This window comes from Sphaerodactylus townsendi, linkage group LG15 (genome assembly GCF_021028975.2).
Source record: "Sphaerodactylus townsendi isolate TG3544 linkage group LG15, MPM_Stown_v2.3, whole genome shotgun sequence".
NCBI lineage: Eukaryota > Metazoa > Chordata > Lepidosauria > Squamata > Sphaerodactylidae > Sphaerodactylus > Sphaerodactylus townsendi.
Genome location: NC_059439.1, coordinates 12976884 through 12998933, shown reverse-complemented (window position 1 = coordinate 12998933; position 22050 = coordinate 12976884). Strand labels below are relative to the sequence as shown.

Here is a 22050-nt window from a genome sequence, read left to right as displayed (position 1 = left end):
TTCAAGGCAAGTGGTGTTCGGAGGTGGTTTGCCATTGCCTGCCTCTGTGCCACGCCCCTGGTATACCCTAGTCATCTCACATCCGAGCATTAACCGGAGCAGACTCTGCTTAGTTTCTGAAACCTGCCGAGATCAGGCCAGTCTGGTCAAATAGAAAACACAGGTGGGGAGAACGATACTTGTGAATCGCTTCAGGTCCCCGTTTAGGGGAGCAAAACCAGGCAGAGGTGCCCAATCAAGTCAAAATGTTGTAGCAAGACCTCATGAAGGCTTTCAGATGGCTCAAGATGGCTGTTTTATCACAGCCTCCGACTGAACCCCTGATCTGGCATGCCACCTCCCCCAAAGACAAACACTCAGCACCTTCCACCCTCCCCAAACAGCTAGTTATAGGTGTGCTACTCTCCCACCCAAAGGCCTTCCAAGCACAGTCCCCATCATGCACCCCGTTGCACCCACCTCCACCCTCCCCGTCCCCTTTCTCCAGATCTTCACACGACACCCACCCCCCCGATATATCCCGCATTCCCCTCCCGCCCTTCTCCCCCCCCCGCTCCTTCCCTCACACACCCATGACTTTCTCCCTCCCTCCGTTACCTCAACGGCGGCCTCCAGCTTCCCCTCGAAAGTGAAGTCGATCAAGTCCGGCTTGAGGCACAGCCCGTAGTTGATGGGGCGCACCTCAGCCGGCAGCCGCTCGAAGGGCCGCTTCTCCGGCATCGCGGCGGGGAAAGAGTGAGCCAGGCGAGCGCAGGAGGACGAGGAGGAGGCGGTTGCAGCTGCTGCTGAGGCGAAGGGGGAGGCCCAGCGCGCGCGCACGCGCACTGAAGGGGAGGCGGCGACCCCCCGCCGCTGACAGGAGGAGGAGAGGGGGCGGCGGCCGCACGCGCCCAACCGGGAGAGAGAGAGGACGGGGCGGAAGGAGCCTCCTGCCAGCCGACCTTCCGAGAAGCTTCTCGCTGCTCTCGCCGCCGCCGCCACCCTGCTCTTCCTCCTCCTCCTCCTCCTCCTCCTGCACAGTCGGCCGCTGAGGGGAGAGAGCGCACTGCGCATGCGCGACGGCTCTCTTCCACCTCCTCCGCCCCCTCCCGGTCTCGCGCGCCGCCTCCTCCTCCTCCTCCCTCAGCAGGTTGAGAAAGGAGGCCGCTAGGCGGAGGGCGCTCGCGCGGTGACGCATCTGCGTCGGCGCCTGCGCACTGGGCAGCGGCGACGCAGGGAAAGCTCCCAAAGGCGAGCGGGCGATCGATTGACCGACGGCGGAGCGTTCGAATCCAGCCCCACCAATCGACTCTTGGGATGAATCGAGGGGAGAACACGCATGCGCTTCCGGAGAAGTTCGGGAGGTGGTGGTGCGCGCGCGTGCGCTCTGGAGGTGGAGAAGGTTTTCTTTTCTCCCCTTGCCCGAATCTGAAAGGGGAAGTGTTTGGAAAGGTTCCCGGGGCGAGAGGAGGAAATGCGGCACGCGGGTCAGGTGGTGGTCTGTGCAACAGCCCTTCCCTTAATCTGGGAAATGTCTGGCAAGGAAATAGAGGAGAGTTTCCCCTTCCCCCAAAAAATTAGTTACCAAAAACAAGTGCAAAATAGTTCATTTTCAGACCTTTGCAATAAGGATACACCTTATGTAGTAACCATTTTCAGACAATGCACGGGCACGTCCTATTAGAAACAATGCTATTTCCATTGCGCTATTTTCATTAAATTTACTTCCTTGATTCCCGAGCTATTAGGACATATTTTCAGATAGTTTCAGGAGGGTGCATTTTAATATTGCAATCCTATGTAAAATGAGATTGCAGCCCAGTGACACAATCACATCCTTGGAGTGTGCGTGTATTGAGGAAATGCGTTTTTGTTAAAGCTTCAAACAACACAAAAGAGGGAGAGGGAAAATACTGCTCAGAAGCCACTAGAACTGACAGCTGCTCAAAGCTGTCATAAATTGTTCAAAGTGTGAGAGTACCTTCTGCCGAAGCCAACAATGTGCAGGTGCTCCCAAATCCTTTTAAATTTAGGAGAATGCAGAAGATTAGAACCAGAGGTGGGATCCAGCAGGTTCTCACAGGTTCCCAAGAGTAGGTTACTAATTATTTGTGTGTGCCGAGAGGGGGTTACTAATTGGTGATTTTGCCACATGATTTTTGCCTTAGTTACGCCCCTCCTCTCAGCAGTAGCGCGCAGAACTTGAAGCAGTCTAGCAGGAGGTGCACCGGCGTGCATGGCAGCCTGCGCCTGCGTGCATTAATTTCCCGCTTAAGGACCGGCGCAGCAGCTGCGTCCTTGCCACAGCCCCGCCTAGGAATGCCCTGCCCCAGAATGCCCGGCCACAGCCACGCCGTGCCACGCCCACCCCATTGGCGCTACGCCACAGTTTGAATCCCACCACCATGGGAACCCGTTACTAAAATTTTTGGATCCCACCACTGATTAGAACCCTAAAAGAGTCAGCAGGCAAGCAGGAGACCTGGCATATTTTCCCCAGGGGTCAGCTCAGTTGACTATTGCCAGACTAACTTCTGAGAAAAATTGCAAAAGGGTGTGTGCATGAAACCTCACATATTCAATGGTGTTTGCTGTAAAATTAACAACCTACACCAGTGATTGTGAACCAATAACATACATGTCAAAGATGACACCCCACATTTTGGGGTGACCAACATCCAACAACAACCATTCTCCCTGTTGGAGTTTGTCATTTTTTGTAATTATTTGACACCACACTTGATTGGACCTTAAAAAAAAAGAGAATGATTGTTGAAGCCTTTCCACAAGTATATAAACTCCACTTGCTTTACTACCATCAGATCTGTTGAAGATGCCAGCCACAGATGCAGGTGAAATGTTAGGAGAAAATGTGACTGAAACATGGCCATACAACCCGGAAAACCCACAACACCCCAAGAGAATGATTAGGTAAAGAATTGTGCAAAATGTTCTTCAGGAGGAACTTTCCTGAGTCAACACCCGATGAAGCAATTTCTGATTCATGAAAGTTTCTGCTAGAGTTAACGTCAGTCTCTAGAAAGTGGAATTGTTTAAGTCAGGGGTCTGCAACCTTCTGCTCTCCAGATGTTCATGGACTACAAATCCCATCAGCCCCTGCCAGCATGGCTAACACCTCAAAGTGTTCCATATAAAAATTTGCTATTAAAGGGTAAGAGGGCTACCCAATCTTTCTGTTCATAGAATTCATTGTTCCACTGGAAGTAGCTAGTAGTGAGGCAATGTTGAAACAGGGCTTTCTTTTGGGAAATTTGTCTTTTGGGAATTTCCGGTTGATGAGTGCCATGGTGTCTGCTATGGGGACCTTGGTGAATAGGGAAACCACATCAAAGCTGATCAGTTTGTTAGGCACAGGGCAGAGCCCTGTGTTCAGAGCTAAAACTCTGTACGGTTACTCACAAATAACCATCCATAAGCTTCTTCAGTGTTAAGAGTTTTATTGTTCAATTCTGCGCAGAAGAGGGAACTCTCCTCTGTCAGCAACAGGGAGGAGGTTCAAAGAGCTGCTGCCTGTGTAACATAATTTATAATTACAAAAACATACCTCCCCGCTCTTTGCTCATTGGGTTGAGTCAAGTAGACGTACAGACCTGGTCATCTTATCCCACCTTTTACCACACCTTTTCATCTCATATTTTTAATGTAACTTGAGTCTAAAACACCTCATGTATAAAAATTCTATAACAACTACTGGTTTCTATAGCAATCAAGTCTTCTGCTAATTTCTTATCTCCTTGATGGGGCCCTGTTCCTTTCAACTCAAGGCCAGTGTCAGGCTGCTCTAAGTTTCGTTTCTTTCAACGAAAGTAAGTTTCTGAAGTGCTTAGTGCCCAGTGAATTACACTTATATAACTTATATGATTAAATACAATGGCTTAAAACATTACAAACTATTTGTTCATATCAAGTTTGTCATTGGGGTTGAGTTTAAGATTGCTGATTTTTTTCAATGAAGTGCGCTGAGTCCTCAATGTAATGTGTAGTAAGTCCAATATGGATTTGTAGTTGTTCAGCTAGGAATTTTGCCAAATCATCTGTGAACCCCACCTCCTTCAAGATGAATTGAACCACCTAAACCACGTCTACCAGCTAGTGGTTACTCTACTACAGACATCAGAAGAGCTGCAAGACCAAGAACAAGCCACATGAACAAAGATAAAGAGCCATCTAAAGCAGCGATTCCCAACCAGGGTTCCATGGTACCCTGGGGTGCCGTGAGCATGTCCCAGGGGTACTGCGGCAAGGCTACCGGCCCCCCTCGCTTTTGCGGTGTCCCCCACCGGCACCAGCAAGGATATGGAGCTAGCCCAGGGGGCAGGGCCTGCCACAGGGTCAGGAGCCATTTCCCACTCACCCCCACCCCCTCTGCTTCCCTTCGCCTGGGAGGGGAAGGTAGGGGCACTGGGCAAGCAGGGGCACTGGGAGGGGAAGGTGGGGGGGAGGATGGCAGGGGTACCGTGAGATATGAAGAGTGAGGTCAAGGGTACCGTGACATCCAAAAGGTTGGAAAACACTGATCTAGAGGGAAAGAGTTCTTACAATACATCAAGGAAACCACTGGCCGCATAAGAAAACTGATGAAGAAGCATAACCTACAAACAATCTACAGACCCACTAAGAAAATTCAACAAATGCTACGTTCAGCAAAGGATAAAAGGGATCCTCAGAGTCTAGCTACTGCAGGAGTCTACTGCATACCATGTAGCTGTGGACAAGTCTACATAGAAACCACCAAACGCAGCGCTCAGACACGAATCAAAGAACACAAAAGGCACTGCAGACTATTTCAGCCAGAAAAATCAGCAATAGCAGAACACATAATAAACCAACCTGGACACAGAATATTATTTGAAAACGCAGAAATTCTGGACCATTCTGACAACCACTATGTCAGACTACACAGAGAAGCCATTGACATCCACAAGCACATAGACAATTTCAACAAAAAGGAAGAAACCATGAAAATGAGCAGAATTTGGCTGCCAGTTTTGAAAAACACTAGAGTCAAGAGAGTGACTAATCAGCTCCACACAAACACAGGATTACAGACAATATACAATCAAAGGAAACAAAGGCCAGACTACTTCTATTCAGATGCCTCACCTATTGACCTTGCTATCTCCATTGTTACTCACATGCTACACTTCATTGTTACTCACTTGCCAGGCCACTCCTATTTTGATGCCCTCACCTATTGACCTTTACTCACAGGTATGCCCTCACCTATTGACCTTTACTCCACTTGACCTTTACTCCACTTGCTTTCCTTTCCTACTATCAGATCCTCTAAAGATGCCAGCCACAGATGCAGGTGAAACGTCAGGAGAGAATGTTGCTAGAACACGGCCATACAGCCCAAAAACCACACAGCACCCCAGTGATTCCAGCCGTGAAAGCCTTCGACAATACATTCAACATAGATGGTTTTCTTTCCCTTAGATTTGGATTTTGAATTGCCAACCTCTAGGTGGGTAATCAGGAAAGAAAAGAACTGTAACCACAGCTTCCGGGTCACAAAGGCTATAAAAATTTCACTGTTCATCTTAATTAACCAAAAGATTTACAGTAAACAGACAATGTATATAGTTGCCAACACAATGTCTCTTGTATTTTGTTATATGCTTACATCAAAAAAGAAAAGTTCAGAAATCAAAAGTAGGTGTGTTGGCTGGTCAGGCGATGTTTCTCAGTCAGGAAACACCTCAGCGTTGAAACCTGCCTTACAATCTCACAGAGAAAGAAAATAAACAGCAAACTCCCACCCTGTCAGAGTGCAACAAAATAGCATATGTTTGATATACCCAAAATCATCACAAAAACGTTTTAGGGCCATAAGAGCTCCTGAAGATACAGGTATACAGGAGCTAAAGCAGATAGTTCTCCCCTGGTTTGACTGAGCTTCACTCCTTCCTTGGCCCGAAGTATAATCTAAAATTGAAAAGATATGATTTCTAAGCTGGAACAAGTCCAGAGGAGGGCAACCAAAATGATAAAAGGTCTGGAATCCATGCCCTGCGAGGAGAGACTTAGGGAGCTGGGTATGTTTGGTGAAGAGAAGGTTAAGAGGTGACATGATAGCCATGTTTAGATATTTGAAGGGATGCCATGTTGGTGAGGGAGCAAGCTTGTTTTCTGCTGCTCCAGAGACTAGAACCAGGAGTAATGGCTTCAAGGTGAAGAGATTCCACCTAAACATCAAGAAAAACTTTCTGACAGTAAGGGCTCAGAATGCCTCAGAGTGTGGTGGAGTCTCTTTCTTCGGAGGTTTTTAAAGAGAGGCTGGATGGCCATCTATCAGGATTGCTTTCATTGTGCGTTCCTGCATTGTAGAGGGTTGGACTTGATGGCCCTTGGGGTCTCTTCCAACTCTATGATTCTATGATTCTAACATTCAACAAACAATGAAATTGCTAGGATTTATATGAACCTCAGATCTTACAGTGAAAAAAAGTCACTTAATCAGAGTTGTAATCATTTTGTGCTGGTCTTATGATAATATCTAAAATAAAATAACACCGCATGGAATCAAAGCAATCTAATGTGGTCATAAATACACAAGCTATCTCCTATTCAAATATAAACATCTTAGACAAGGACAATGTTGCTTACAGCCCACAAATATCCTACCCTTCAGGGATCGGGCGGTATATAAATTTAAGAAACAAATAAAATAAATAAAATGAATAAATAAACAGAGAAACCTCTCCCTTACTCTAAGATTAAAGCCATTGTTACAATCGTTGAAATCAATCACCACAGCACCAAGTTGCACCCTTCTATCAAGTTTACTGGTACAGCAGATGACAGCAATTGCTTTTCTTGACACTTTGGTACAAGTGGTTAGTGATGGTAAATTATATGTCAGCAATGTATAAAGAAACTGATTGACAGGAATTCTTACCTACATCTTAACTCTTTCCACTTAGCATATCTTAGGTACAATCTTCCTTATGGTCTGTTTTTCAGAGCCAAGAGAAACAGTACATTTAGGAAGGATTGCAAGAAAGTTGTCAGATCTATAGAGGTGCAGTTACTTAATTGTAACTGTCCTTGGAGTTTGATTAAGAACACTAGAGTAAGATTCTTTAGACAGAAGTGATCTCATGCCTCCCAAATGGGAACAGGCCATTAAGATAGTGCTCTAATGTGACAAGTCAAATGTTACTTGTGCATAGCCAAAAAACATAATAAAATAAGTGTAGCAAGAACAATAAAATGTTAAAATAAAACAATTAAATAAACATTTCACAAAATGTTAAAAAGAGACAAATTACAAATTAACTAATACATCCACGCTAATAGATTCTATAGACTTTGAGATCTTTGAGATCCCATTGGCCCTTCTTGTTTTTGCTGCACAAGTAAACAAAGACATTCAATAAGTATCTCCTCCAGGTTAGACTATTGTAACTCGTTCTACGCGGGTCTCCCCTTGTGTTTGATTCGGAAATTGAAACTGGTCCAACATGCAGTGGCACGCTTGCTCACAGGGGGCGCCTTCTGAGACCATATCCAGCCTGTGTTGCACCAGCTGCATTGGCTTCCGGTGGAATTCCAAATCATTTTCAAGGTGTGGGTTTTGACCTTTAAGGCCTTACGCGGCCTGGGATCCTCGTATCTTTGGGACCGCATTACCCCATATGCCCCTACTCGACCTCTGCACTCAGCAGAGGCTAATTTACTGGTGGTCCCCGGCCCCTCCATGATGCGGCTGGCCTCCACGCGGGCCAGGGCCTTTATGGCCCTGGCCCCGGCCTGGTGGAACACTCTTCCTCCAGCTGTCCAGGCCCTGCGGGATCTTGGTGGATTCCGCAGGGCTTGTAAGACTGAGTTGTTCCGCTGGGCCTTTGGCGCAACCAGCTGCTGAGTATGGCGCCCCTGCTCGGTTACATCTAGATTACCCTCCTATGGAGTAGTCCGTCCGCTCCCTAGGGGAGGGTTTTAAGAAAAAGGGTTTACCGGGCGCCTTCTACTATGGTATTACCGCTGTTTTTAATGAAATCCAGTATATTTTAATGATGGAGCCTCTGTGGGTTGCTGTTGTTTTTATTGTATAGTTTGCTCCTGAACTTGATTTGTATCAGTTTTGTTGCACACCGTCCGGAGCCCCCTTTTCTCCAAGTGAATTGATCTTGATTGCCTGGAGGTCAATTGTAATAGTAGTATTAGTAGAAGAAGAAGATTTGGATGTATATCCCCCTTTCTTTCCTGTAAGGAGACTCAAAGGGGCTGACAATCTCCTTTCCCTCCCCCACCCCCTACCACATCAAACACCCTGTGAGGTGGGTGGGGTTGAGAGAGCTCCGAAGACCTGTGACTAGCCCAAGGTCACCCAGCTGGCATGTGTTGAAGTGCCCAGGCTAATCTAGTTCCCCAGATAAGCCTCCATAGCTCAAGTGGCAAAGTGAGGAATCAAACCCGGTTCCTCCAGATTAGAGTGCACCTGCTCTTAACCCCTACGCCACTGCTGCTCTCCAGTGGGAAATCTCCAGGTGTCACCTGGAGGTTGACAATTCTACCTACAAGATGGGCTCAGCTGAAAGTGTATGACCCAGCACGTTTCCAGACTGGCACCTCCCAGATCCTTGTCTGCCACTTTAACAACTCCACACCAGACCTGAATCAGCTTATTCAAATCATGTGCTGTTTCTGTCACAATAAAATACATGGAACAGGTTGCATGGTAGATGCTGGGTGGGACAGAGCCTGAGGAGGGACCTCCATGTGGTGTATCGCTACGGAGTCCCCCTTTTAAAGCACCCATTTTCTCCAGTGGAATGATGTCTGAAGTCTGGAGGCCAACTGTAATTCTGGAAGATCTCCAGGTACCACCTGAAGATTGGCAACCCAAGACGGGTCCTCAGAATTGCCATCCTTTAGCAGGGTCAAACAAAATGTGACTCTCCTAAGATGCAGGAGCCATCGCTGCCTCCAGAAGCCAGCTGCAGGACCCCTAAACTGGGAGGGTAAAAGCCAGAAACGTAGCAAGGGGGGAAAGTGGTGCATCCTCCACCTCCCGTCCCACCCCAGAACGCCCCTATCCCACCCTGGAATGCCCTCACCACACCCCCAAAGGGGTGCGTGCCTGGTGCATCGCTCGCGCCCCCGTCCCCTTGGAGCTTCGCCTCTGGTAAAAGCAGTGGCTGGAACCTGTTCTTCTCATTCCTTCCCCCCTTCTCCTTTGGGGGTCAGCCATGGGCAGTGGGACACCCCACTATGGGGCCCAGAGCAGCTGTCCATATAGTCCATGGCTAAGATTGTCCCTGCTTGCTCTTCTGCTTCTTCGTGTTTACCATTTTCGTGAACAGAACAATTTTCAAACCTATAATTGTGTTGGCATCTCCTGCATGTCTCCTCATGGTTGTAACCGCTAATCTAATTAAATCTCAAATGCCAAGAGAATAAAAAGTAGTTATCAAGTCCTCTTTGGGGAGTCATGTAGCCATCTATCAGGAATCGGATGGGTGGGGAAGAGAACATGGGTGCTTTGTAGGGTGGGGGTGAGTGAAGCGTTGCGTGGTTCCGTTCCTTTTACCCCTGAAAGCAGTGTTTTGCAAGGAGGGTTAATTTTCAGTTAAAAGTGATACCTCACTGTTTAAAATATAAGTTAGCACAAAGCAGGAAGGCAAGTGAGAGGGAGAGAATGCTAATTTAACTGGAGTCCTGAGGAGATTAAAGCCCGAAATTGGGGCAGGCGGATAGAACAAAGGTTTTTCCCCTGCTTTAATTCAGAGACAGCCGATAGAGAAGGATGTAGTAAGGTAAATAGTTTTATGGAAGATTACTGGGTGTATCCCTTTCACAGGAAGGACCAAGTCAGTGTGTAGATCTGTACAATTACTCAATGCTACCCTGCTGTTTCTAAACCTCAGGTGGCTACATTCCAGTTATGAGGCCCTGACTGGTTGGAATTTGTTCCAGCCTTGATTGGCCAAATCACTGACTAAATATTCCTTTGGTCAGCCACCATAGTCTGCTTGATTCTACCTCGGGTTTTTTTCCTCCCCGTGGCTGTGAATCTTCACAAAGGCTTTTCAGGGATGCCAGCCCCAAGCCTGTCTCCTGTACCAATTAGAAATATCAATTGGCTTTTTCAGTCCTTTCCAGCTGAGGGCTAAAAAGAAGTCAAGTTTGAGAGGACGAGGTCTGAAACTAAACATGATCTTATATTAGCAATCTGTTGCTCCCATGCTGAAAGCCTGAGAAGGAGGAGGAAGAGTTTGGATTTATATCCTGTAAGAAGACTCAAAGGCAGTGGTGGGATTCAGCAGGTTCGCAGAACCGGTTGTTAAAATGGTGCTTGTAAACAACCAGTTGTTAAATTATTTGAATCCCACCACTGGAACCGGTTGTTAAATTATTTGAATCCCAACACTGCTCAAAGGGGCTTACAATCTCCTTTCCCTTCCCCTCCACCCGCCTCCAACAAACACCCTGTGAGGTAGGTGGGGCTGAGAGAGTTCCGAAGAACTGTACTACCCCAAGGTCACCCAGCTGGCATGTGTTGGAGTGCACAAGGTAATCTGGTTCTCCAGATAAGCCTCCACAGCTCAAGTGGCAGAGCGGGGAATCAAACCCGGTTCTCCAGATTAGAGTGTACCTGCTCTTAACTACCACACCACACTGGCTCATAAGGATGAGATTTGGATAGGGGTAGGTTGATCAAGGGTAGATGTGGAATAAAATCATGCAAACCTTCGGGGTGTGTTGCCATATGCACAATGGGCTTTTGCTAAAAATGGTGCTGAGGTACTATGGATGGCTGCAGCCTCTGTTCTATTGCTTGCACAAGTGAACAATGTACATTTGTCACTTTCCATTCATGCATCACTGGATCCAACCAAATTATTCGGTATTATTGGACTTCACCTGCCATTAGGGAATCCCCAAGCTGGTGGGCAGGCAGTTGGCTTCAACTCTGGCTGACTACAGAATGAAGAGCACCTCGCTTTCCTCTCACTTTCCTCTTTAAAAACACTTGGATTCTCCCTTATTCCCCGGGTGCTTTTAGCACATCCGCTCTCGGTTCCTCAAAGTGCATCTCCTCCTTTCCCTTTCTCATTTTCCCATCTCTTCAGACAGGCCGTGCAATGTGATAGTGTTGTATAATCTCTGGGTAAAGGATCAGTCAGCAGAGGTAACATTATTATTATTAGTACAAGCTACGACACTCTTTTGCACAAGCCTGTATATTCAGCAAAACAAAACTGGAGATCGCCAATATTAGACATTCTTCATAAGAGTATTTAGCATCCCAGGGGAACAGCCTGGTGCTGCATGGGTCAAGCTTGCTTCAAGTGACATCTGTTCAGCTCCCACTAAAAAATAACTCCTGTTCAGTCCCTGGCCACAGTCTGGGAGAAGTTACAGGGCCTCCTGTGTTGGAAGGAGCACGCTTTGATTTGGCACCTGCTCAAGAGGCTTTGGAGGAGATCTATTCCTGGAATAGGTTGGCTTCTTGTTCGGTCTCAATCAAGGGATGTTTGTTTGTTTCGAATGGCTAATTCAGATCTCAAGTATCTGTCCATTTAAGTCCCGTAGCCTGAGACGAGTACAGGGGCTCTTCACGCTCGGAGTTTGCACTGCAGGGTGGGAAACGGAGTTGCGAACAGCAGAATGTCAAGAGGGAGCTTGTTTCCAGAACTCCCGATGCGCAGGTCACCTCTGCCAATTTTGGTTTACAGCGTTAGCTGGCTTGGCAAGTGAAGAATGGCGTGCGGGATTGGTAAATCTCAAAGTCGAATCCAGAACAGAGCTTCCATGAAAACGCTGCAGGAAATGCAAACTTGGGCAAAACTGCAGTAGCCGTATGTTGCATGTTGGACCGGTTTTTGCTTTCAAACATCTGTCCTGAAGCCCGTTCAAAGGTGTTGTTATATTTTCATGCCATATCAGCCATATTTAGGCGTGTCAACCTCCAGACAGAGCCCGGAGGACTCCCAGAATTACAGCTCATCTCCAGAGATCACTTCCCCTGGAGAAAATGGCTGCTCAGGAAGGTGGACTCTATGGCCTTGCACCCCACTGAGATCCCTCTCCTCCCCAGGCTCAACCCCAAATCTCCAGGACATTTCCAACTGGGAAGTGACAACCCTGACTGCCAAACTTGGTATTTAATTACTTTATTTCTGCTAAATCTCGTAACTTCCATAATTAGGAGAAGGGCTGGCAATAGTGTCCGGTGTCCTCAGGTAGGTGTCCTCAGGAGTCCACTGCCCAACGAGGGCTCGCCATGGACCCCTGATAAGCTGCTTCTACTGCCACAGGGCCCCAGAGGTCAGCCCTGGAAACCCTCAAGGACTGCCCTGGGGCCTTGCTCCACCATAAGGTTTCTTCTTTCCCCCGTCACAACCCACTGGAAAGTGGCAGTTAGCGGCTGACAGCTCTTCAGAGGCATATCTAGGGAAAATACAGCCCGGTGCAAACTCTGAGTTTTCTGCTCCCCCCCCCCCCTCACACACCTGTATGGGCAGCTGCCCTCCCCCACTACGCCCAAACAACTTTTTTTTGCACCATGTCATCTCAAAGTCACCATCACAGGAAGGTTGTGTGTGTGTGTGTGGGGGGGGGAATTTTCTGCCTCCCCACGTGACAAAGTGGCCACAGCCCGGGGACATTTGACCCCATTTGTCCCCCTGGGCAGAACGCCCCTGCAGATCATTTACTTGTCTTCTAGAGCAAGTGGTAGCAGCTACTCATTCCAAGTGGGTGAGCACCAGCACTGGCTAACACTCCCTGCCTACACCAGAAGTCTGGGTGGCTACTAACCTCCTGAGGTCCCTTCCCTCCCCAAAGCCTGCCCTCTCCAGGCTCTGCCTCCAAATCAGGAATATCCTAACCCAGAGTTGGTATCCCTCTAAAGAAGGGAAGTTCAAACAGGGGGCTGTAGGGTAGGGTCCTCATTGGTGCTGGAAGTCCAGTTCAGGAGAATTTACTGGAATCTTTCCAAACACTATCAAAGTTCAGCATTTGTTTGTGCTTCTTTTGCAAAAAAAAAAAAAAAAGTATTAGGTTTCTACTATATCGCCCATAAGTCTGAAAGTCATATTATGCTGCTATGTCATGCAAGTTCAAAACAAAGAAATAAAACATAAATGCAATGGCTCAGCTGAACATGATCTTATGGATCTCTTCGAGACATCCAGCCAAGAGGTGCTTCCCTTAGCCTAGCCCATGATAGAGTCACCTTACTCTCTTACTCTCCAAGAAAACTTCCCACCTGGGCATGCGGTCCCCAAAGGCTTTGAAGTGCCTTTTGGTTTCCCCATCCGGCGGATCAAAGACCATTTGATCAAAAATCCTTTTTACCATGTAGGTGTGACTCTGCTAGTTTTACAGTACTATTCCATCACAGTCATGCTGCTTTTTTATATTTGGGGATATGTTTATTGATGCTGCTGTTTTGATATTTGTTGGTTTGATATTTGCTGCTTTGATATTTGATTAGTGTTTTGATGTTATATGCCTGTTGTTCAATGTCCTGAGCCCTATGGGGGAGGGCGGGGTATAAATCAAATGAATGAATGAATGAATGAATGAATGAATGAATGAATGAATGAATGAATGAATATGCAGTGCAGGATCAGACTGAGACTATGCAAGCATGGAGTTACCAACCTCCAGGTGAGGCCCAGAGATATTTCACAATTCCGTCTGGGTGCCAGAGTGCAGAGATGGGTTGTCCTGAGGAAAATTGGCTTCATTCAGAGGTGGACTTTTTACCCTGCTGAGGTCCTTCACTTCTCCAAACTCTGCCCACCGCAGACATCACCCCCAAATCTCCAGGAAGCTCCCAATATGTGCAAATCTCATCAACTGAATCACCCCAAAACCTTTATTAAACAGCATCCTACATCTAGTTGCACAAACACAGCTGGTGCCACCAGGGGAATACACAATTGAAATAGTTGCAGGAGTAGCCTTGGTGGACGGAGACAAGGAATCTTCCATGCGACCAGGTTGTGGAATGACTCATCCTCAATCTGCTTAACATGGAAACGTTTATTTTCAGCCAACAGAGAAACGGTCCCTGGAGTAAGGCCACACAGCACGCCTGGGCAAAACAGCCTCTCAAAGGTATGTGCACCCAAAATAATCCACACCCACCAGATTGTAGCTGCCAACATTCCATGTTTATCAAGGCCCTTGAGAAACTGCGTTGCCTGTTTTGATTCCCTACAGTAATGAGCAAGGGATACATAACCTACTTTGCTCTGCTCTGGACCCAAAGGGCTGCTGCACCTTTAGATCTCTGCCTTCTTGGCATAGACATTTCCACCAGCCCTTTACCTGGCAAACCACTAATTAGAGAGAGATTGGTTTCAAGAGATGGGTTGTGGGTGGCGGTTAACCTCCTGATGGTAAGACAAGGTACAAGCCTGCCCGGCGGTCATACCCAGTAAGGTGTGTACTTGGATCACCCAGTACTTTTTTTTCCCTTTTCTTTTTTTGCTATCTTGTGCAGCAGTCTGCAAAACGAGACAATCAGAATTTACGTTTCTAGGTAAATACAAAGTTTGACAGGGAAATGTGTACATGTGAAATATCAGAAATGGAAGGGGGATCTAGGCAAGACCGCAGGGGCTCAGGGGCTTCAGAGTTCTTGCTGTAAAAAAAAATGTTCCAGATCTTTGACAGCGAAGGCTGAAAGCAATAATATCTCCTCCCCTGGGGTGAGCTTAAACATCGGAAAGTCAGGCATGAAACTCTCTGATTAATTCAGGAAGCCAGTCACTGGCGTTCCTGCCTAGGGACATGGGGTACCCCTTGTCCCCGGGTGCATGGATTGAGGTCACGTGGGGGGCGCCAAAACATCCTCCTACACAGGGAGGGATTGAGCAAGCCCTAGAAAGCAGGCACTGAAGCAGCCGACTGCTCTCAGTGCCTGTTGTAGCCCCACCCACGCTGTAGGGTGGCCTGGAGTGTCCAGGGGGCGGGGGAGAAGTCCCACTGGGCTCCCAGGAGCAGGACTGGGGAGCTCCGCCTCCCCTCCCTCTAACCCAGCATGCCTTATTTCAGAAGCCTTCTCCCTGGTAGCGGGGCGCTGGCAGGCACAGGAAAAGGCAAGCTGAGCAGGGAGCCCAGAAGCAGCAGCAGAACTGAAGATGATGCTGACGTTTGCTTGGTAAACCTTCAGATGGGGGGTGACTTGTGAGAGATTTACATGCTTAAAAGTTAATTCCCACTTGCACTGGCTTGGAGCTGTTTCTCAGGCTAGCAGCCTACCTCACAGGGTTGGTGTGAGGACACAATTAGGAAAGAGAGTTGGTGGGGAGAAAACCATGTATGTTTTGCTGGTGGTGGGAGGTGTTTTGTGAGCTGGTGCAAAAAATAATTGTTTGGTCGTTGTGGGGGAGGGTGGTCGTCCATACCTGGGGTGGGGGGGCACCAAACTCAGATTTTGTCCCCGGGCTCCAGTTTGCCTAGATTCACCCCTGAAGCCAGTAACCTTTTATAATTAAATAGCCTAGTAGTTATGTATTGTTGAAGCCTAGTAGCTGCTTTCACACGCATTGGACAATGCACCCTCAATGGACTGTACTACAACAATCATTTTTTTGGTTAAGTTTTATTAACGCGTTACCATTTTACATCTCCAAGAGAAAGAAAAATAACCAAAAAAGAGGCCACATTGTTCCATATGAACTCCCAAGTTTGTCCCAAGTAAAAATTATCTTTAACAAGCAAAACTGGATCTTTAAAGTTACTGCTGATAAACTCACACTTTTCTTTGTTAGATCCTATTTTAGCAATCCCCTAGTCTTCAAAACCATTAATCATCAATTTATCCCCCCCCCCCCCCCCCCCGCCAATTTTCATCCAAATAATCTTTCACGGGTTTCCAATTGTCCAAGCAAATGGATTTTCCTGTTAGGAAAATCCCGCTGTAAATGATTGCTATAACACAGGGAACTCTGACCTTTTCGAGCCTGCAGCCACCTTTGGAATTTTGAGAGGTCGAGAGCATCACTCCACCGTGGCTGATGCAAGAGGCCGGGACAAATCTAAACAGTTGCCACACTTTGCAAAAGAATTGCACAAAGGGAATGAGAGAGTCCATGGGGAGGAAGGGATAAAAAGAAGAGAAGGTAAACAAAGGGGGAGAAAGGAAACCCAGAAGGAAGAAGAAAAAGAATTTGGATTTATACCCCGTCTTTCTCTCCTGCAAGGATACTCAAAGTGGCTTACAAACTCCTTTCCCTTCCTTTCCCCACAACAGATACTTTGTGACGTAGGTGGGGCTGAGAGAATTCTGAGAGAACTGTGACTAGCCCAAGGTCACCCAGCAAGAATGTAGGAGTGTGGAAACACATGTGGTTCATCTGGTGAACTGACAGCCTGACAGTCAAGGCTGTTCAACAGTGGAATGCGCTACCTCGGAGTGTGGTGGAGCCTCTTTCTTTGGAGATTTTTAAAGAGAAGCTAGATGGCCATCTGTCAGGAGTGCTTTGAATGTGTGTTTCTGCATGGGGTTGGACTTGATGGCCCTTGGGATCTCCTCCAACTCTATGATTCTATTATTCTAAAATGGGCCCACATTTTTCAGGAGACACATCTATGATGAATGCTTTGCCCATTGTTTTGCCACCTGCGTTCCAAGCTAAACATGACCCTTTCACAGGGCCATTCAGAAAACTATGCCCTTGCTAACCATGCTTCAAATCTGACATGCAAAACAGCTGCTCTGGCTTGTTTCTTGTCCTTTCCTCTCTCTTCTGTCTCTCTCTGCTGTGCATCAGCTGTGAAAAAATTGCTGCGCTGCAAGACTTGCAAATGCCATAAATCCCAGACTGGGATTTGACGTCCAGCGAGCAAGTCAACCCTGCCCCCAGTAGCAGCAGAAAAGCAGTTCTGTTCCAACAGCTACAAAAACACTGGAAGGTGTCCAGCTCTGGACACAGCTATTGAGGGACTCAAAGTGTGAAACCTCCAGGCAAGCTGTGGGAGCCAAACACACAACCTCTGTTGCTGGAATCTGCAAAAGGAAAGTTGGGCCGCATATTTTCTAAACAAAAGAAACAATTCTCGGAGACGGCTAGGTTTGGGAGGGATGTTAAGCAGACCACATGTGGTTCACATTCCTGTCCAAGTGGTCGCCTCGGTTCCCTGGTTTCTGATAGGCCACCACCACCACTCCCCAGTTTGAAAAAAAATGTTTGAAGCAGGGCAGTCAAAACAACAAGTAAGACTTTTTGAATTGCTGCCCTTTGTTGGAATTTCTCCAAGGGTTACAATTAAATTGAGTAACAGCTCCCCTAGTGGACAGCTTGGGAAATAACAACTATATGGCTTTCAATGTTCTTCAGTGTTGGCCAAGACACTCCTTTGTCCTTTGCACTAATGGACAGCACTGGATTCCAAGTGTTATGTGGCAATCTAAAAACAAAGCAAAATACATGCCGGGGGGGGGGGGAGAGGGATAGCAGTCCCATCCTTATATTCACATGTTCCAGAGGACCTCTGTGCAGCTGGTCCACAACTGGTGCCAGATGACCAGCAGGGAGATCAGGCACTCCCAGAGGTGTAGCTAACAGTTAACTCAGAATCACCTCCAACACCTGATTTGAGGCAGCCAGAACAGACCAGCCACCTGGCCCCAGCTCTCCAGAGTCACCACCAGCCCCTGCCAGAATCCCATAGAAAGAGGCTGAGGGCACAACTACAGACACGAAGATGCAGCTTTTGGCCCCTCAGAGCAAGCTACAGGCTGACAGCAGAGATGCTTCTTCACAGAATGACTCCTGAGAGGCAGGCTGTACTCTGAGTGTCTTGTGGGTGGCTATAAAGCCTTCCAGAAGGAAGTGCTGGGTGGGGACACAATTAGTTCTACTAGCGCTGAACCTGCCGACACCCTCCTGATTGATTCCTGGAACTTTGACCCTTGGACTGTACTACCGGCTTCTGTAACTTCTCTGGCTTCCCTGACCTGGACTGTTTGGCAACCCTTGTGGAATTCCCTCCAGGCTAGTCTTGCCGGAAAGTAAGATGCTGCAACCTGAGATCAGCATTTGGCAGGCAGCCAGGACGGGCAGGGTAAAAATATGAGTCAAGCAATGTCAGAGCAAGAGATCAACGAAGAGCCGAAATATGAAAACCCATTCACGTACAGTTCAAGATTACTTCGTATTTGATGTGTTTATTAACAATCCATAAAGTTCCCGCAGGGTTTGGCTCTAGCGAATCCTTCATTAGGAACTGGCACACACAAGATCTTACAATAAATAATGAATATACTCAGGAGTCTATGGCATAGTTGTTTTGCTGTATGAGTTACTCCAACCTAAATCCATTGATTTCAGCAGTCTTCGATTAGAAAAACTATGCTAGAGGAAGCTAATAAAACCTGTTCCCCGATCTCTCTGGGAATACCTGTGGATAGATTAATTGTAGCCCAGTACCTTTATCTCCTGGTTGAGGCCCGGTGGCGGAGAGCAATCACCTTAGCTAGGTGTAATGCCCTGCCTTCTTCCTTTAGCCTTGGACGCCACCTTGGAATTCCACATAAAGAAAGGAAATGCCCGTGTGGCATGGGTTCTGTGGAAACAGAATCTCATATGCTGTTGAATTGTCCTTTTTCTGAGATAGGTAGGAAGAAGCACATAATCCCCTTCCTGCATGCAAGTGAAGGCAATTCAGATAAATAGAAGGTTATATATCTTTTAAACAGCCACAACTACGAGCTATTGGAAGCAGTGGCAAAATTTTTAAATGGTGTTATTTTAATGTATTGTCGAAGGCTTTCACTGCCGGAATCACTTGGGTGCTGTGTGGTTTCCAGGCTGTATGGCCGTGTTCTAGCAGCATTCTCTCCTGACGTTTCGCCTGCATCTGTGGCTGGCATCTTCAGAGGATCCTCTCTGAAGAGATGCCAGCTGGAACACATGGCATCGAGAAAATGCCAGAGAGAATGCTGCTAGAACACGGCCATACAGCCCGGAAACCACACAGCACCCAGGTGTTATTTTAACTCGTCAGAAGTTGTAAAGGCTGTTATTATCTTGTAAAATTAATCTTAAACTATTTATATGCCATTAAAGGTATTCGAAATCGAGTGATTAGAAAAACTGTGCCCAGGATTGTAGTGTTAACACACTAGCATAAATCCATGGACATTATGCGTATGGAATACCCGAAACTGTTTGCTTCTGTGTAATTTCCCTTCCTGCAAAGCACTAAGAAGCACTTGAGTGCCGTCAAAAACCTTCTTTACGATTCTCTCACATCCTGATTATTCTAGCATCCCTCCTACCCCTCCAATAGATTTTATGTAAAGATTTCCTTTTCTTTTTTTTTAAAGAGAGCTAAGGATTGCAGACCTGTAATCTGGATACTAACAACAGCAGGCAATACTTCAAACTGCATGAACCAGCTGCTTAGTTTGTCCTGTAATCCTCCTGTAAGGCTAAACTGAACAATTCTTTCCTGGGTTACAACACAGAAATTGTGTTGAAACTATGAGCAACATTGTTTTCCGTTTGCTTGAGAAAGGACCATATTGTATTGTATTATTTGATTTATACCCCGCCTTCCCCTGTAGGGCTCAGGGCAGTGAACAAAAATCATATAAACAGCAACAACAATAATTATCATATCAAAGTAACAACATCAATGAATGTATTGTCAAAGGCTTTCTTGGCTGGATTCAACTGGTTCTGGTGGGTTTTCCAGGTTGTGTGGCCGGGGTCTGGTACATCTTGTTCCTATCGTTTTGCCTACATCTGTAGCTGGCATCTTCAGAGATGTATCACAGTGTGTAACAGACTTCCCTCTGTGATACACCTCTGAAGATGCCAGTCACAGATGCAGGCGAAATGTCAGGAACAAGATCTACCAGACCACAGACACACAGCCCAGAAAACCCACAACAACCAACATCAATAAATATAGTATCCCGAATGGCAAGGCAATTCAAAGACCTTCTCCCCATTGCCCCGTAGGCCCTCCTCCCCTCCTTGGAGGAGGACCTACTCGATCCCTGGCTCAAAATGATCAGGCTGGTCTCCACGCAGGGCAGGGCTCAGTCAGCTCTGGTCCCTACCTGGTCAGGCTCCCTAGTAGAGCCCAGAGCCTGAACTACAATTCCCATCAGCCCCTACCAGCATGGCCAATTGGGCATGCTGACAGAGGCTGATGGGAATTGTAGTTCCTGAACATCTGGAGAGCCGCAGGTTCCCTACCCCTGCCCTAGGGAGATCAGGGCCCTGCGGGACTTACAGAGTTTCCGCAGGGCCTGAAAGACGGACCTGTTCCGCCAGGCGTTTGGCCAGCCTGGTTAAAAATATATCTATCATGTCATCTGGCCTCCCGTGGGCACAAAAAGGGGGGAGGGGGGCAGCCGGACGCCATCCACATTTTTACATGGGTTCTGTTTTATGTAACTGATATTTAAATTATGTTTTAAGGTTTGTTTTAACCTTGTTGTGAACCGCCCTGAGCCCTCAGGGGGAGGGCGGTATATAAGACAAATAAATAAGACAAATAAACAAACAAACAAACATAGTAATATAACATCATAAACAGCAAAAAAAAATCAATAATTATAACATCATAAATATGCAACATGGAAAGCAGAAATCAGCCAGCACACAGGAAGAAGATGTATGGGAATTCCTCAGATGCCTCTAAAGGTTTAGTTCTCACTGGAGTTTGCATAATTCAGTGCTCCTTCATTAAAAATAATGATCTACAAAGAAAAACAGATGTCGGATTTAAGAGTTCAAGCATATCCTACTTCATGATCTATCAGTTTTCTACTGTTTTATCGTTTTATTTTGACTGTATCACAAGTTTAAAACAAGGACCCCCCCCCCCCAAAAAAAAAGTTGAAGACCTATTGGTATAAAACAGCAGTCCAATGGGCACCTTAGAGACTCAAGGTGTTTATTCCAGCATAAACTTCTGTTTGCCAGAACTCACTGTATTGTATGCATGGAGGTATATAGAGATGGATCCTTTATGAGGAGTTAGTCTAGTGGGGTGGTTAGAGTGCCAGACTAGATCTGGGAGACCCAAATCTCTACTCTGTCATGGAAGGTTGTTCGGTGACCTTGGGCCACTCACAAACACTGACCGTAAGCCTACCTCACAGGGGTGTCATGAGAATAAAATGGTGTAAGCCACTTTGGGGAGAAAGGCAAGGCATATATGAAGAGCCACATCATTGCCTGGGCAACTGAGGTGAGCCTCTGAGGTACTGGCAGCTCTCTGAGGCCAGCAGTATTGGAGAAGGTAACAGACATGGCTTGTGCCAATTTCTCCTGGACCTATACACTTTCTAGTGGAGTATGAGGCAAACCTCTGAGATGCTGGCATATTCCTTGGGCTCAGCTTGCTTCCAGCATGTCTGGCCAAAGACAACTTTTCTCTCTTCACACCTGCATTGGTTTGGTCGGCATACCAACACCTTCACCAGGAGATATTACCCATTTTTGTCTACCTCTGACATCAGTTTTTTAAAATTGTTGTTCTTGTTAATAATGCAGAATTGCATTCATACCGGTATTATAAAGCACTTTAAACCCACTTCAACCCTGAGCTGACTTCCATGTGCTAGAATACCCAAGGATGTTTACATGGGAAATGAGCACTCTTTGGATTATATATTATTTATCTGGGCTTCACTTTTCTTCCCAAAGAGATCAAAGGTAGCATACCAAAAACTACCAAAGTACAATTTGTTCAATATAAGCAAACACAATTTAAACAAACAAAGAAAACGAAGACATTGTTGGCTGATCCTGACCCACCAGGCTGCTTGAGAGGCCCAAGGCTGGTGCTTCTGGCACGTGCAGGAAGAAGAAGAAGAAACAAACTCAGCCCCACTGCTTGCCTGGTGGCAGGATCTTCCCCACTTCCTCCCGTGCCTCTAGGTACACCCAGACAAAGTACCTGCAGGCAGAGGAGAAACAAACGCAGTGCTGATCCCTGCCGGCAAGATCTCTAGGTACACCCAGGCAAATTAAAGTACCGGCAAGCAGAGGAGAAACAAACACGGCGCTGATCCCTGCCAGTGCCAGCAGGATCTCTGGATATAACCAGGCAAAGTACCTG

The 22050-nt window shown here is 46.9% G+C and overlaps 2 protein-coding genes across 2 annotated transcripts in view; one reads left to right on the top strand and one right to left on the bottom strand.

The window, feature by feature from the left end:
• The window catches only part of NPEPPS (aminopeptidase puromycin sensitive), a 114536-nt gene extending 113344 nt beyond the window's left edge, over nucleotides 1–1192 (bottom strand). The window contains 2 exon segments of the mRNA XM_048518237.1: nucleotides 598–819; nucleotides 821–1192. Of these exon segments, the coding sequence (XP_048374194.1) occupies nucleotides 598–819; nucleotides 821–1177 (579 nt within the window). The 5' untranslated portion in view covers nucleotides 1178–1192.
• Nucleotides 1193–1281: 89 nt separating this feature from the next.
• Nucleotides 1282–22050, top strand: part of MRPL45 (mitochondrial ribosomal protein L45) — a 37420-nt gene continuing 16651 nt past the window's right edge. Inside the window, exon 1 of the mRNA XM_048518238.1 lies at nucleotides 1282–1372. Coding sequence (XP_048374195.1) covers nucleotides 1297–1372 — 76 coding nt within the window. The 5' untranslated portion in view covers nucleotides 1282–1296. The remainder of the gene's footprint in view (nucleotides 1373–22050) is intronic.